The 14,114-nt window shown below is 40.6% G+C and overlaps 1 protein-coding gene across 9 annotated transcripts in view; it reads left to right on the top strand.

The window, feature by feature from the left end:
- HECW1 (HECT, C2 and WW domain containing E3 ubiquitin protein ligase 1) overlaps positions 1-14,114 on the top strand; it is a 265,996-nt gene that overhangs the window by 179,951 nt on the left and 71,931 nt on the right. For 7 of the 9 annotated variants that reach the window (XR_003533038.1, XM_027675827.1, XM_027675824.1 and 4 more), the window contains 4 exons: positions 5,675-5,817; positions 7,834-7,934; positions 9,229-10,596; positions 13,983-14,084. Coding sequence is in view for 8 of the 9 variants with exons in the window: in XM_027675827.1 (XP_027531628.1) it covers positions 5,675-5,817; positions 7,834-7,934; positions 9,229-10,596; positions 13,983-14,084 (1,714 nt within the window). In the remaining variant the exon portion in view is untranslated. The remainder of the gene's footprint in view (positions 1-5,674; positions 5,818-7,833; positions 7,935-9,228; positions 10,597-13,982; positions 14,085-14,114) is intronic. The other 2 variants (XM_027675830.1, XM_027675829.1) reach the window with 1 other exon arrangement.

Here is a 14,114-nt window from a genome sequence, read left to right as displayed (position 1 = left end):
GATCAGGAATCATCTGTCCCTACAAGGCCTTCTCACTTCTGTTCGTGATAAGTGCTATTTTTCCCCAGTATACCAGGGATCTTCGATCGTTCTTTGTGTTCAGATTTTCTGCACATAGCTTCCTTTTAGGAATGCACCTGACAGATAGCCATTTCTTCTAAGAGTCCTAAAACATATCTAGAGGAAAATAAAAAGATCTTCCCCTCTGAAGCTCTGCACTCTTTTCCAAACCCTCTGTCTCTGGGGGTTTTTCAGTCTGGGATTCTTCCAGACTAGACACAAGGGCAGATGGTTGACCACCTCATCTTCCAGTGAAGGACCACATCATTCTTCCTATAGAGGAGAGCCCTCTCATCCCTAGTTGGTAAGGATCAGACACTACATTGACAAAATGGGATTAGAGACTATTTCTAGGGCCAGGCACACTGTGAGAAGCAGGTTGCTCCTAATGGCATTTCATTCTGTTGAAGCAATCTGGCATCTCCTCTGTGGAGTGAGCTGTGTCATGTATCATCTCAAGTTCTAAGAGTCATTTTGCACCAAGTTGATGTGATATGCAGGGTGTGGCTAATGCAACTTTGTAGGTAATTACTTGTCACGTGAAAAGGGGCAGAAAAGAAGAATTTTCTGTCCAACATGTATTAATTTATTTTTTGTCTATCAGTGTCCCCCCCAGGAGATCAAAGCCGTTTAATGTCCAAAACAGTCTGTTAGTGTCTCACCTAATGAGATCCTTCACTTAACAGCTTTGCTGAGACAGACAGGACATTTGATGCCTTTTTATAGAAAAACCTCTCAGCAGGTTTCTCCTATCAAGTTATTTCGCCGTCGACAAAACTGTCAGCACCTAAAAATGGACTCACTATAACAGTGTTCACAAAATAACATGTTTATTAATACAAATTTGTGACAATTTATGGTGTTCGTTGTGTCTGGAATTAGGGTCTAACTGCAAAAAACACACAAAAACTATGTAGTAATAATAATAATAATGCAAAGCATAGGCACACACGCTAAAGCAAAAGCAACTTACAAAGAAGTACAACAACTAACACACGTAATATCGCACAAATACTAATATCGCAAAATTTAAGCAGAAACTCTAAAGCAAAAACCATTTACAAACTTAAAGTAAAAACTAAAAATACTATGAAGCAAAAGTAAGCTCTAATTATTTAGAAGCAAGTAATTAGCATGCCTAAGATACATCTCACCTTCCAGGCATCCCCAGAAGTGGAAGGAGAAAGGCAGCCCGTCAGCTACCTCCACATAGTTGGCAAACTTCTTGTTCGCCTGCCCATCTGCCTCCCTTCCTCCCCCTCCCCCCAATTTTTGCTTGGGTCCAATCTCTTTTTATACCTTTTTCTTCAGGCAATTTGACTGGCTATAGTCAATAAACTAATTTTGGGGTGATAGACAGATGAAATAGGCCCAAGGGTCCACTTCCTGAGTTCTCAGCAGCCAGGATGTTCGATAAAAGGCCATGTTATCTCCATATCGCTCCATTCTTCCTTTTAATCTTTTTATCAGTTTCTGGGAATGTCCCCCTAGGTGCTGGGGTTTTCCAGGAAACCATTATGAAGTTTTTTCTCCTTTTGTGTAGCCTTTCTATCACCTTATATTACTGTCTTGGGCTAATCAGAGAATAGAGATTTAACTTCTTGTTTGTTACCTGTTCGTACATTGACCTCTGTAGATCATTTATAAATGGTGGGTCTGCCAATTACTTGCAAGAGGTTTGTTCCCTACATTTTATGTGATGCATTTTACTTGAATTTTGGTTATGGAACAAGTGAAAACAATCAAGTTCTAGTAATCACTTAAATTGTTGTTAATTGTTCTTTCCAGGTGTTCTGTTGTCTGCTGTTATCCAAATGAACATATATTCAGTCATTAGACAAAGTCTTCTTCTTGGGTGGGGCTTTAGCCTTGAAACTGTAGCTGTTTTGGTAGATGACTTTGCACCTGTTTAGAAATCTCTGACTTCCTTTGAGATTTTTTGTATTCGTGTACAAAGAAATGCTCAGACAGAGTCACAAACCACTTCCATGCAGCCATTATGAAGTTTGATGGACCTCTGGCAGCTGAAGAGGCCTAAAGCTTTGGAGCAAGTTAAGTCATAACGTCAGAATTCAAAAACTGCCAGAAATGTGACTGTGAAATTTTTGACTGTGAAAAAAGCCCATTTATGTAAACATCAGTATACCCTTCTACAGTTAGTATCAACTTTAGTTAAGTGTCTTTGGATTCCAGCAGGTTCCATGAAGTTCTTGACCAATCTTGAAGAGTTTGCACGAATGGTTGTTATTAAAGGAACTTAAATTTTTGTGGGGGAAAAACCCCAACCAATGAACATGCCCACAAAATGAGCTGTTGTCCCAATGAAAATATACAGCTTAAAGATTGCTGGTTTAGATTCTGGAAGAAAGTATGAGTAAGTCAATGCCAGCTGAAAAAGATAGAAGAATCTGCCTTCAAGGAGTGACTGTCAGAAATATCAGAAGTCTTTTAAAAAAATTTGGGCTCGTTGTACTAAGGTTTCTGTATTCTTGTTTTTCTTCTGCAGCCATGAATTTTATGCTTCTTTTTAATGTGAAAGCTGAACTTCTGAGTTAATTCTGTAACATTGAGTTACAACATTATTATTACAATATTAAGAGTTGTAGTAATGAAAAAAATTCCAAATAAGAGAAAACGTAAAGTAAAATTGTAATAATAACATCAAAAAATGTCAGCAGACTTGTTCTGAAAATGCAGGTCTTTTAATTACTAATGGTGAAGTTTCTGGGCATGTGTAAGAAGCAACATCAAACTTCCCTCATCCTGAAGAGAGTTGGCTTTTTTTCTCTATTGTGATCCTGGAGCCTCCTTTTCTTGCCCCTCCATGGAATGAATTATTAAACACAACATCCCTGAGTGTGAACCCAAGGGTTCTGCAAAATTTATAATCATTGGGGTTTGTTTGGGTAAGGTTTGGGTGGGGTTTTTTGTTTTGTTTGAGATTTTTGGTTTGGTTTTTTTAAAACTTAGATACGAAGCTTATGCTGTCGTTTCCACAAACTGGCTGTTGCTGTGTGACAATTAGTAAATATTAGCAAATATTAGGCAAGGAAAGGATTTAATCTATTCTGGCTGTAATACATTACTACTTTATGTCAGTTACGTTGGATATGACCATGAAACACAGAGTCCTTTCCCTTCCAGATAGATAAGATAGCAAAAGCCAAGGCATTGAACAGTGTAAATGTAGCCAATGTTTTGTGGCTAGGGTACAGCGTCTGGCACTTGTCAGAAAAGATGGTGAAGGAAGAGAGGGAAATTAGGATTTGATGGTGATTTGCTTCCACATCCAAAGACAACATTCTCATCTTTAAATATCATGAGAAACAACATGTGTTCAAAAGTGATTGGTGATTTTTGAAAATGGATTTGTAAGTCTTTGAGTTCTCAAACCTAGGTGTTTTGCTGGGATCCATTTTTTAAGAGGGCCAGAGGTCCATTTGTTCTGCAAACAAGGATTCCTTTGGGCTTTTTAGTGTGGATGGCATGAGCCTGAGGCATCCGCAGTCAGAGATTGCCTTAGAAAATCTTGCCCACTAAGAATCAAACTAGATGAGAGAAACAGGAGTAGCAAGTGCTTAGGTAATGGAACACTGAATTATGTAAAATTAGCACTGGTTTACAAGCTGTGTCCAAGCCCATTTCAGTGAGTTCGCTTTTGATCTCAAACTGTACTTGTTTCCAAATGGCAAAGCCTTTGAGCTCTGCCACAGGACACTTCTGGTCTTAAAAGCTTAATTGTGTTTCCAAAATGCAGCTGGTTTTATGCATCAGAACATTCTCCTAGAAGAAACATTTGAAAACGATGATCATGGACCAGGAGTTGGTCGTAGGGCAGTCTCTTGTATCCCAAAATGCACTGTGTTGGCAGGTGATGAAATCAGAACACAATTTTACAATTTTATAGAATATTCTGATGTTTATATGTCTTTGAGGCACACCTGTTCAAGGGAAAAGGGACATTTTCTTTGGCTGATTCCAATACACCTTGCTCCTTGGATCCATACTCTCTGCTTAGGTGTCTGGAAAATGTGCGAGGAAGAAGCTGTCAGGCTTGGTTCCACCTGATGTTAGGAAAATAAATATCCATGCAGATTCTGATTTGCTTCAGAGTTGCACCACAAGACAATATATTTTTAACATTCAGATCATTAACCTATGTTTACTTTTCACTTATGGACATTCAGTCTTTACTTGTATGCATCCTCTACCCCACAGGGATTTTTTACAATATAGTAGTCAACAGCACAATAATGGAGAATTCATTAAGTGGTAAATGGCTGTACGTTACAATAACCTCATTCAGTTAAACATTACTTCCTTTCTTCTGCTTTCCTTATAAATGTGAAGTGGAAGTTACCCAAGGTTTTAAGCAGGTGAAACAGTAATGGTAATACAACTTACTTTTTAAGGCAACTTTCAATATACATGGCAAATTAATGTTCTCCCCTTTGGTGTGTTTATCTTCCTGTTGCAAAGATGTACAAGAAAACAAGAAAAAAATAACACTAGCTCCTGTTTGAATTGTATTTCTCTGAATATTTGTATTTTTGCAGGGCCTGATTAATAGAGTATCCCAGTCATGTTGGTTTCACTTGAAGCTGTTTGAACTAAGCATTTCTGAATTAGATCATGATTCAATAGAGCAGGTAATTTAGGACTTAACTCCAGGCCTTGATAACCCAGAGCATGATTCTGTTGTGAAGATTGGTTTTGGCAGTGAGAAAACTAGAAAAATCTTTCCATCCATCTTAATATTCACTTACCACGGAAGTTGTCTTCCGGTTCAATACTGACCTCTCAGTTAGGTGAACAGCACTTTGTCCGTTTTCCTACAATTGTGCACCTCAGCACAAATGCACTTTTTTGATTGATGATATTCTGGTAGTAGCAGATGTTTGGAAAAATTATTGTGACCTGTGTCACCAGCTCCAAGCCTGTACCGAATTTAGCCGGTCTAGAAGAAAGCAAGGCCAAGTTATCTAATATATTTGCTTTTCACTATTATTTTTAAAGTGAACTTTGCTTTCCTTGTGAGGAGATCTTGGCATCTCCAGGTGCCCTAGTGCTCCCATATTTGAAAGCTGTATGCATGGACTTCCTTGTTCCTACAACCTGAAATATCATTCTTCTTGTTCCTACCCTAGTTTTGCAGGCACACAGTCTCTAAAAGCTTAATGAAATGTTACTTACAAATAAACATAGCTGTTCTTGTAACCAGATTGGCTGAGACAGTCTTCACATGTTTCAGTGCACTTGGTGACGAGCAGTTATAGGTGCTGCCTTTCCTATTTTCCCCGGTATAATTTGTGACAGTAGCCTGTGCCATGGCTTACCTTTGGCTTTAGCTCTTTGTGGGACTGTGGTGTGACCCAGGTTAGGAGATTGATCCAGATAAACAGTGTTTTCAGGGTTTCTCCTGTTTGAGTTGGGGCACAGATGAATAAGAAAAGGAGAGTTTTCAGAATAGTGTATCTGAAAACAGTGATCATGTATCCTTCACCTCACTAGACCTTTGCTTCTCAATTGCCAAGGTGTGCCTCACAGCTGAAGTACTGTGTGTTGTTGTGGCCCAGCTTCCAGCTTAATGTTCTGTGCTCTTCCTTCATTGCAGCAATTCAGCTTTGTCTCCCTGCCCACGGACGTCCTGGAAATAGAAGTTAAAGACAAATTTGCAAAGAGCCGACCAATCATCAAACGTTTTCTGGGAAAACTCTCTATGCCGGTTCAACGCCTCTTGGAAAGACATGCCATAGGGTAAATTTTGCTGCTTATGCTGCTTTCTGTTTTTTGACGAGTGTGTTGCTGTTTTGAAATCCCTGGTGATATATCATTATTGTGATACAACGATGTTGAGGGGAAGTTATTAAACTGACAGTTGTCTGATACATGGTGTTGGTCTTAATTAGAATTTATAGGACTATGGGCCAGACAAAGAATTCCCTCTATAACTCAGTGCATGGCATTTTGAGAAATGAGAGTTGGCATTTAGGAAAGAAGACTTTCTTATGTATCATGGCTGCAAATCTGGAGAGTGCAATATTTTCAATTTGAATATTCTTTGAATGTTGTCAGCAGGCTGTTTTCATATTTCAGGAAATTACCTATGGGCTAAAACCATACCAGATCTGGTTCTCCTCCCTTTAATTTCTGGAGAGTTGAAATATTATAAAAAATATATGTGGCATGTTGTAACTAAAGCTTCCTGACCCCACCCTGCTGCCAAGGAGCAACCTTGAGCTCACAAGCCCTGCCCTGCTTCCCCATTGCATGAAAGTCCTGGGAAAGTATATGCTGCCAAAATAACACAAACCAATTTGAGGAAGATGGATAGTATTCAGACAAAGCCAAAAAGTTGGCTCTAAGCCTGTAACCTTCAGACGTTGAAGAGCAAGGGAGAAAAAGAGTCATCTCCTGAGGAAAGCAGGAACAATGTAGTTTCCATGAAGGTATTTCTGAAAATTGTGTCTCAATTCAGCAGAACAGCAGGAAGATGAGCTTGTTGGAAGTGTTTTTCAACAACTGGTTCAGAAACTCGCTGTGATATTGACAGCTGAATCTACCAGAAGGGACTAAGCTACCTCCTTGTTTCTCAAGTAGGGAAGATAGAGTAGCTATTTAGAAACCAGATGGAAAAGAACAGCTTGGGGAAGTTAGAACACTGTAACTGGTATCATTGGCTTTCCGCTATATGAGAAGATTTCTTATAATCTTCTGGTTATAGCTTCCTATTTGACTTCTCTATGGTAAACACTGTCTATCTAAGGATGTACTTTGCCAAGAGCAGTGCCTCCAACCTGCACACTAGATCTGGCTTAGTTTTAATACCCTATCGGCATTTAAATCTCAGGCAAGCTCAATGAGTATTCACACTAATTATTCAGAGAGGTCATACACAAATCTTGAGATTGTCTCATTTATATGAGTTTCTGGTGCATGTGAAACTATCCTAGCAAATATATTTGGCACAACTGGAAGTGAACTATGTTTCTTCAAAAGATGTATAAATATTACTATTTAGTGAACCCGTTACACTCAAAAAATGCTTTGCAAAGATTGATTCAGCCGCATTGTGGGCAGCTGGGAAGTTAATCTCTTCTATAGTTTCATTCTATTCTGAGGGGTGGATGAAGTGTGGCAAAGGGAGGGACCTGCACAAGGACAGAATGGAGTCATTGATCAACCTTGTCAGGAAGGTGTTCTCCTGATATTTCAGCTTCATAGAGGTAAGAGGGGTGGAAAGAGATTAAGAGCAGTCATTCAGCCAGTTTGGAGAGAGAAGGTGGTAAGCGGGGAATGGCCTGCACAGGATTTTGTAGACAAGAACAGGAAAGATTCATTTTATGCACATGGTGAACGGAAGAAAATACAGAAATGTGAGGTTCTACAAAAGGGTAGATATGGTCAGATCTGCAGGGAAGCAAAGTCTTGTTACAATAGCTGAAGTGGGAGTTGTTTGCTTCCCATGTTGATATTTTCATATCCATACTGCAGAAGTTTCATTCCCACCATTCTCTCTATATTTATACATATGTGCTTGTGTATCCCAGCAGCCTGTCTTATTCACTTAGCTGTTCCATTGTAATTGAAGACATTGTCCTCTCCTTCTCTGCCATTCGTTCTCTCGTATGCAAGTCAACATGCCCTCATGACTGGGATAAATAGCCTTCATGTATTTTATTATGTATTTTTGTAGGCCACAGCAGATTTATCTGTGCACAGTAGACATTGGGTAGGTTGTAGTCTATTGTGACAATATTTGTTTTCTTTCAGGGACAGAGTTGTAAGCTACACTCTGGGTCGCAGGCTTCCTACAGATCATGTCAGTGGCCAGCTGCAGTTCCGATTTGAAATAACTTCTTCCATCCATCCAGGTAACTCTCAGTCTTAACCCATCTCTTTTTTGTTTTGGTTTTTTGTTGTTGTTGTTGTTGGGGTTTTTTGGGGTTTTTTGTTTGTGTTTTTTTTGGTTTCCATTCTTTCTCTTCAGAAATCTGAAGTTATTTATTCCTGGATGCTCTGGGACTTAAGGTACAGTCATGAGCAAAGGGAAGTGAATAAAGTCCCCCGTCACAGGACGCATTGTGAGTCACAATTTCTTTACTCTTTCCCCTTAGCTTACAGCTACTGATGTCTCATATTCCCCTGTTCTTGGCTGCTTCAAATACTCTGCCACATCACTGGGCAGAAAACTAAAGTCTGACCTGCTTCTCTATCACCTGCACTAGTGAAGTGCTACATGGGCCATTATTTGTAGGGTCATTGCATTTGAGCACTGCATAAGTTAAAATGGACAATGTAATAGTAGAGATAATTAGAAAATTTTTCATTTTGATTATTTTTAATGAAAAAGTAAAAATAAAAAATAATGCAGTGTTCCACTCCTTCCGTCCTTTTTATGATTTGGTTTTGGTTGACATTCTCTTGTAATTATACAGAAGTAACTGTCATGGTGGTGTAAGGTGGAACCTTGGTTTCCATGTCACAGTCTCAATAGCATTTCTCAGGGACTCTCTGCCTGAGGAACTCTCTGCTCTCTCTGGTACACTTTGTCAATCTAACAGCAGCTGCATTAGTGGCTGGAAATCATTACTTTCCTCTTGACGCAAAACCCAGATTTCTGTCTTTTGACTATTTAGATGGCATAAAATAGCCGAGGTTGTTTGGTGCCTGGAAGGAGATGGTACAGATGAGGATCACATCAAAGGATATTTTGGGGAAAGTTTTCGCCTTTCAGGGATGTGAAAAACAGTTTTTTACATTCTCTGTTGTGGAGTCTTGCCAGCTTCAGCATGAAAAGAAGAATGTCATTAAAATCTCAGGGAAGACTTCCTTGTCATTCCCATGATATTCCCTCCAATGCCAGTTTGGCTCAAAGAGGAGTTTCAAGAAGGTGTTACCTTCAGGTTATGCTGCAAGGAGGCAGAGTGCTGCATACAAATTACCACCATGAGTAAGCCCGTGATTAAATCCACCGTACAAAGGCTGCTTAGCAAAAAAAATCAACACTTCTTGATAATTGTTCAACTGCCCACTCATTTCACATTGTAATTTATGCTTTTAATTTTCTCAGATAACTGTGGATGCTTGTGCTCCCCCAGCCAACCTCTGGTTCAGTCAATGCTTCTAATTAAAGACGTAATTAATTTCTTTTACTGTCTCATGCAGATGATGAAGAGGTCTCCATTAGTGCAGATCCTGAGCCAGCTGACCTCCAGGAAAGCCCTGTGAACAACCCCACAGAGGAAAGCCTCGGTGAGCCTCCATGCATCAACACAGTGACCTCAGAAAGTGCAGCTCCAGAACAGCTAAATGGATACAGTGTGAACAGTATCGATAGCCCAGGGGCTGTCAAACCACCTGGGGAAGTCAACCAGAACAGCTTAAATGAAGAGCTAGCAGGAGATGGGGAGGTTGATGCGGTGCCAGTTCCTGAGCCCTTGGAATCCATCCCAGGAGAAATGCTTCCTTCTTTGAGTGCTACGGACCTCACAGAGCAGTCGGCTCTGATGGCTTGCATGTCTCCTCCTGAGACTGAAGTTAGGGAAAATAACAAAGTCAATTCTGGTATTCAGGGAGATGATGGAGTGACCAGCATAGAAACATTAGATATTGATGAGGTGAGTGCAGATGTGCATGCTGGCAAGGACTTAGAGAAGAGTCAGGAAGAAGATGAAGGAGCTTCAGCCCAGGAGGAGGAAGACAACAAGCTACAACTGAGGACCACAGCAAAGAGGAAAAACAGGCCGTGCTCCCTGCCTGTGTCTGAACTTGAGACGGTCATAGCTTCAGCCTGTGGTGAGCCAGAGACCCCTCGCACACACTACATACGGATCCACAACCTGCTCCACAGCCTGCCCTCGGCACAGATGAGCAGTGATGGGGAAGAAGAACAAGATGGTGGCAATGGCGGGGAGAACGATGAGGAATCTACAGTCAAGGAGGTGTTGGATAAGGAAGTGGTCAGTGAGAGTGAGACCGTGGCAGCAGAACCTCCTCTGGAAAATGAGGCTGAAGAGAACTTCAGCCAGAGAACAGTGCCTCCTGAGACCTTGGATGAGCAACTCTCCGTCTTAAATGACGGGCTGTTGGATGGGGAGCCCCCCAGGACAGGAAGCGAGAGCGAGTCAAGCTCCAGGCCCAATGGTGACAACGAGTGCGAAGCGTGCGACACCTCTTGCTACAGCCCCTCTTGCTACAGCACTTCCTGCTACAGCACTTCCTGCTACAGCACTTCTTGCTACAGCACCTCGTGTTATGACAGTAACAATCGCTTCTCCAGCCATACACGCTTCTCCTCCGTCGACAGCGCAAAGATTTCTGAGAGCACAGTCTTTTCCTCACAGGATGATGATGAGGAGGAGAACAGTGCTTTTGAGTCAGTGCCAGATTCAGTGCAGAGCCCTGAGCTGGACAGGGAGCAAGTGGATGGCTCCTCCCAGTGGCCAGATGAACTAGTAGCTCATGCTGGGAATCCACAAAGAGCTACAGAGGGTCTAGACACCCCAATAGCAGGTCCAAGCAGCAGAAGAGAAGGTTAGATCCTGAGAATCGATGCACTGAGCAACCCTGGTTATCTGGATGTCACGGAAGGCATCAGATAGTCGAGGTTTCAGATAGCTCATGGTTTAGTTTTTATCAATTCGGTGGCTGTGAGCTGGGCCAGATATCAGGGAGGGTTGGATAATTGAGCCTGTCCTTAAAAATCCCAGCAAAACCAAATAAATCAGGAGGAGATCTGTCTATATGGATTCCTGTAGATATACGTGCATCATTATAAAATCAAGATTAGCTACTCTAGTTATGTGGCAAATCAGCATTATCACATCCACCAACTCATTCCTTTTTTCCTGGGATTGTTCCATTTCACATATCTGATGCGCTGCCATGCCTCTGATAGTTAGTGAAAGGACCAGCTTGTGCTTGTCAAAGGGCAAATATGCTGATTTGAACCAGATAAAGGGCCAGTTTCTGTATATGTTTGTTAGCCATGTGTAGTCAATGAGCTCTTATGGATCCAGTTTTCTAGCCTCATTTGTTGTAATTCCCCAAGTATCAAAAATATGTACCTCAGATGTCACAGATTATAGGGCAACTCAACAGAGATTTATATTTTTTCTTAGACACTTTGGAAATTTAACTATCTTGAATAAAATTTTCATCTCCTTATCCTACCCTAGAGATAGAATATACTTTAAAACGTACTTTTTTTGTCTTTGTAATTTAGGTACTGATTTTCCCAATTCCTCCAAACAGTTAGAACAAATCCCTCCCTTTTGTAACTCATTTTGTGTTGTATGCAGTTACATAAAGAGAGGGGGTTGATCACTCATCTTTTCTTCAGCTGGTGTATCGTTTTTCTCCAGCTCTAGAAGTAAAGGACTCAACTGCAGCTAAGGAGTATGCAACAAGGTCAAGGGGTAGTCTTTGCATTTCCAAATTCTGAGTCATCTGTCTCCTTCTGTAAGTGACACCAAATTAAAATGGCAGCAAAAGGATATCCTATTTAGGCATCACTGGGAAACCCTAACTAAAGCATCCTTCTACGTTTTCCTTCTCCATTCCCAGTTTACTTACTCCCACCTTCCACTGCCACAGACCCAACCCATGCAGATAAAAGGTGTAAGGATGGCCTTACACACAGGCCTGTGTAAATACTTTGTAGACAGCTGGGACTAAAAGACCGTAAAACAGAATCTAGCCCAAAGAATTAAATTTTCAGACATATACAGGCATAGAAACCAAGTTTCCTTCCTTGCAGGCGAGAAGCTTTGCTTGTGAACAGCATTTATGTGGAAATATACCTAAGTGGGCATGAGCACGAGTATGTGTGAGACCATACCTACAGATTTGGTGGTTATTTTGGACTGTGTGTGCTTTTGATAGGGGATGTGGTGGGAGAGGGTGTCTTGTGCATATGGATTCAGTACAACACCAAGACTTGAGCCTATATAAAGGGCACTGCAGTGTTCACAGTGGCTTTGCCTTGGTTAGCTAAGGGCAAGCCCATCTCTTAGCACTCTCTTGGTGTCACCAGGGGTGCTTCAGTAAATATGTACATTGCTTCATGACTTGGCAGCTGTTACAAATACAGTAGATGTGGTCACCTCCATCCACTCCAGGTGACTGATACTACTACCATGCTTCCGCTGGCTTGGCGTAACTATCTTGACTAGGGGAGAGTCAATTTCGGCGAGGTAAGTAAAGAAACATAGATGGGTGATGTGGTAGTCAGTGCTACAACACCTGTAGTAACAGCACAGCTTTTAAGGCTATGGGAGATGGACTTTCAGCATCGAGTAATAAACTTACATAATCTGCCGTCTGTTCAAAACATGCAGCAAATACATCTGTGAGATACGCCTATACACAAGTGTTTTGATGAAGACATTTAACAGGCCATACGGTATCATCAGAGCACCTAGAAGAGGGAGTATTTTTGTCTAAGCAATTTTTCTGACTTCTGGATGGTGTGAGATTTTTTTAGTTTTATACAAAATTGGCTTCCGCCTTCTAGCTCTTGGTTGTCTAAAAACAAAAAAAAACCCCATATTTTATATTTTTCGGTAATTTTTTACATTTGATAGCTATATGTTTGGGGTTTTATATAAAATGTTTGTTCTTAGGCTGTTAAGATTCTGACATTACAGACAGATAAACCAGCTACCACACAGTGAGTTTGGCTTTGCATTACAATATCCCCAGAACCATTCATATTTTTTTTCCATGCATCTTTCTGATGCATGTAAATATTATATTTATGCAATTCAGATTATATCTGTATTAACGAGCCTATCTGGAGCTGGAGGTTATAGTGAAAAACTGTTACCACACAATATGAAAATATCTCCCTTAGTAGGATAAATAGTACTGGTTTCTAAGATTTTAAGGACAGACCAAGAAGGAATCTTTATTCTGGAACCTTTGAAGTTTTAGTGAGCAGGTTCCTTATTCTCACAGTTAAGTCTAAGATGAGGAATGCTTTTTCATCCCTACTGTAACTTCGTTTCTTAAAGGATTTTGTAAACATTGACTGGATCTTAAGTAACTTGTTCCTTTCAACTGAATGTCAGTTTGGACATTTACTTAGGTTTCATTTGTTTCATATTTAGATACGGCAGGAGAGTTAGAACTAGATGATCTTAAGGTCCCTTCCAACCCAAACCATTCTATGATTCTATGTATGGACATGTATACAATATTAGTGTTTAAAAACTTCCTCTGCACTGTCTACTGTGTGACTCCTTTTCTTGTTCTTCTTTCCCTCTTCTCTATCTCAGGTCTTCCTTCCTTATCTCAGATCCTGACTATTTCTCACTATCTTTTTTCCTTCTCTTCTACCACCTGTCTCCTATCTGTTTCTGATCCTTCTCTCATTCTCCTCCTTCCACAAAAGATGGACTCTGAATTTTGAAAAATAGCTCTGAAAGGGGATGATCTGCTTTGCAGGGACTGCAAAATCCTGTCATTCTGGTACACATAGGCAGCCACTGATCCTTTGGAAAAGCAGAGAAAGATCCAAAGCAGCTTTTAGCCTCTTATTTCAATGGTGGGATAATTTAAAAGTTGGAATCAGGATTTTGCATGTTCCTGCCAATTTCTGCAGCAGCTTGAGTTTGGTTATACGTGAACAGTGTTTCTCAGAGATCAAGCCTGATTCTTCTCTCGCTTACACTTGTGTGCTTATGAGTCCAGAATCTGGCCCATAATAGTTTTGCATTGATTTGACTGCATTATTGTAATACTTCTTTACAATATGAGTTGTTATTAAAATAGGGCCTGAAAATAGGAATGCCCGGAGATGCTAGTACACCAGGTTAACCTCTTTGTAAAATAGTCACTTGTTTTACAGTAGCACATTTTTTGAACCACATTGTGAAAACAGTGAATGACTGTCAATGTCTTGAATATCTTGTCCGTAGGTGATTGTCCTTTACTCCATAATTCTCAGCCAGTCAGCCAGCTTCCTTCTCTGAGGCCTGACCATCATCACTACCCAACTATCGATGAGCCACTTCCACCAAGTAAGCTTTAGTTTTTTATTTTATTGCATT

This window comes from Neopelma chrysocephalum, unplaced genomic scaffold (genome assembly GCF_003984885.1).
Source record: "Neopelma chrysocephalum unplaced genomic scaffold, ASM398488v2 Primary Assembly neopelma1_26, whole genome shotgun sequence".
NCBI lineage: Eukaryota > Metazoa > Chordata > Aves > Passeriformes > Pipridae > Neopelma > Neopelma chrysocephalum.
Note: the sequence above shows the minus strand (reverse complement) of the source record. Positions and strands in the feature narration are given on the sequence as shown.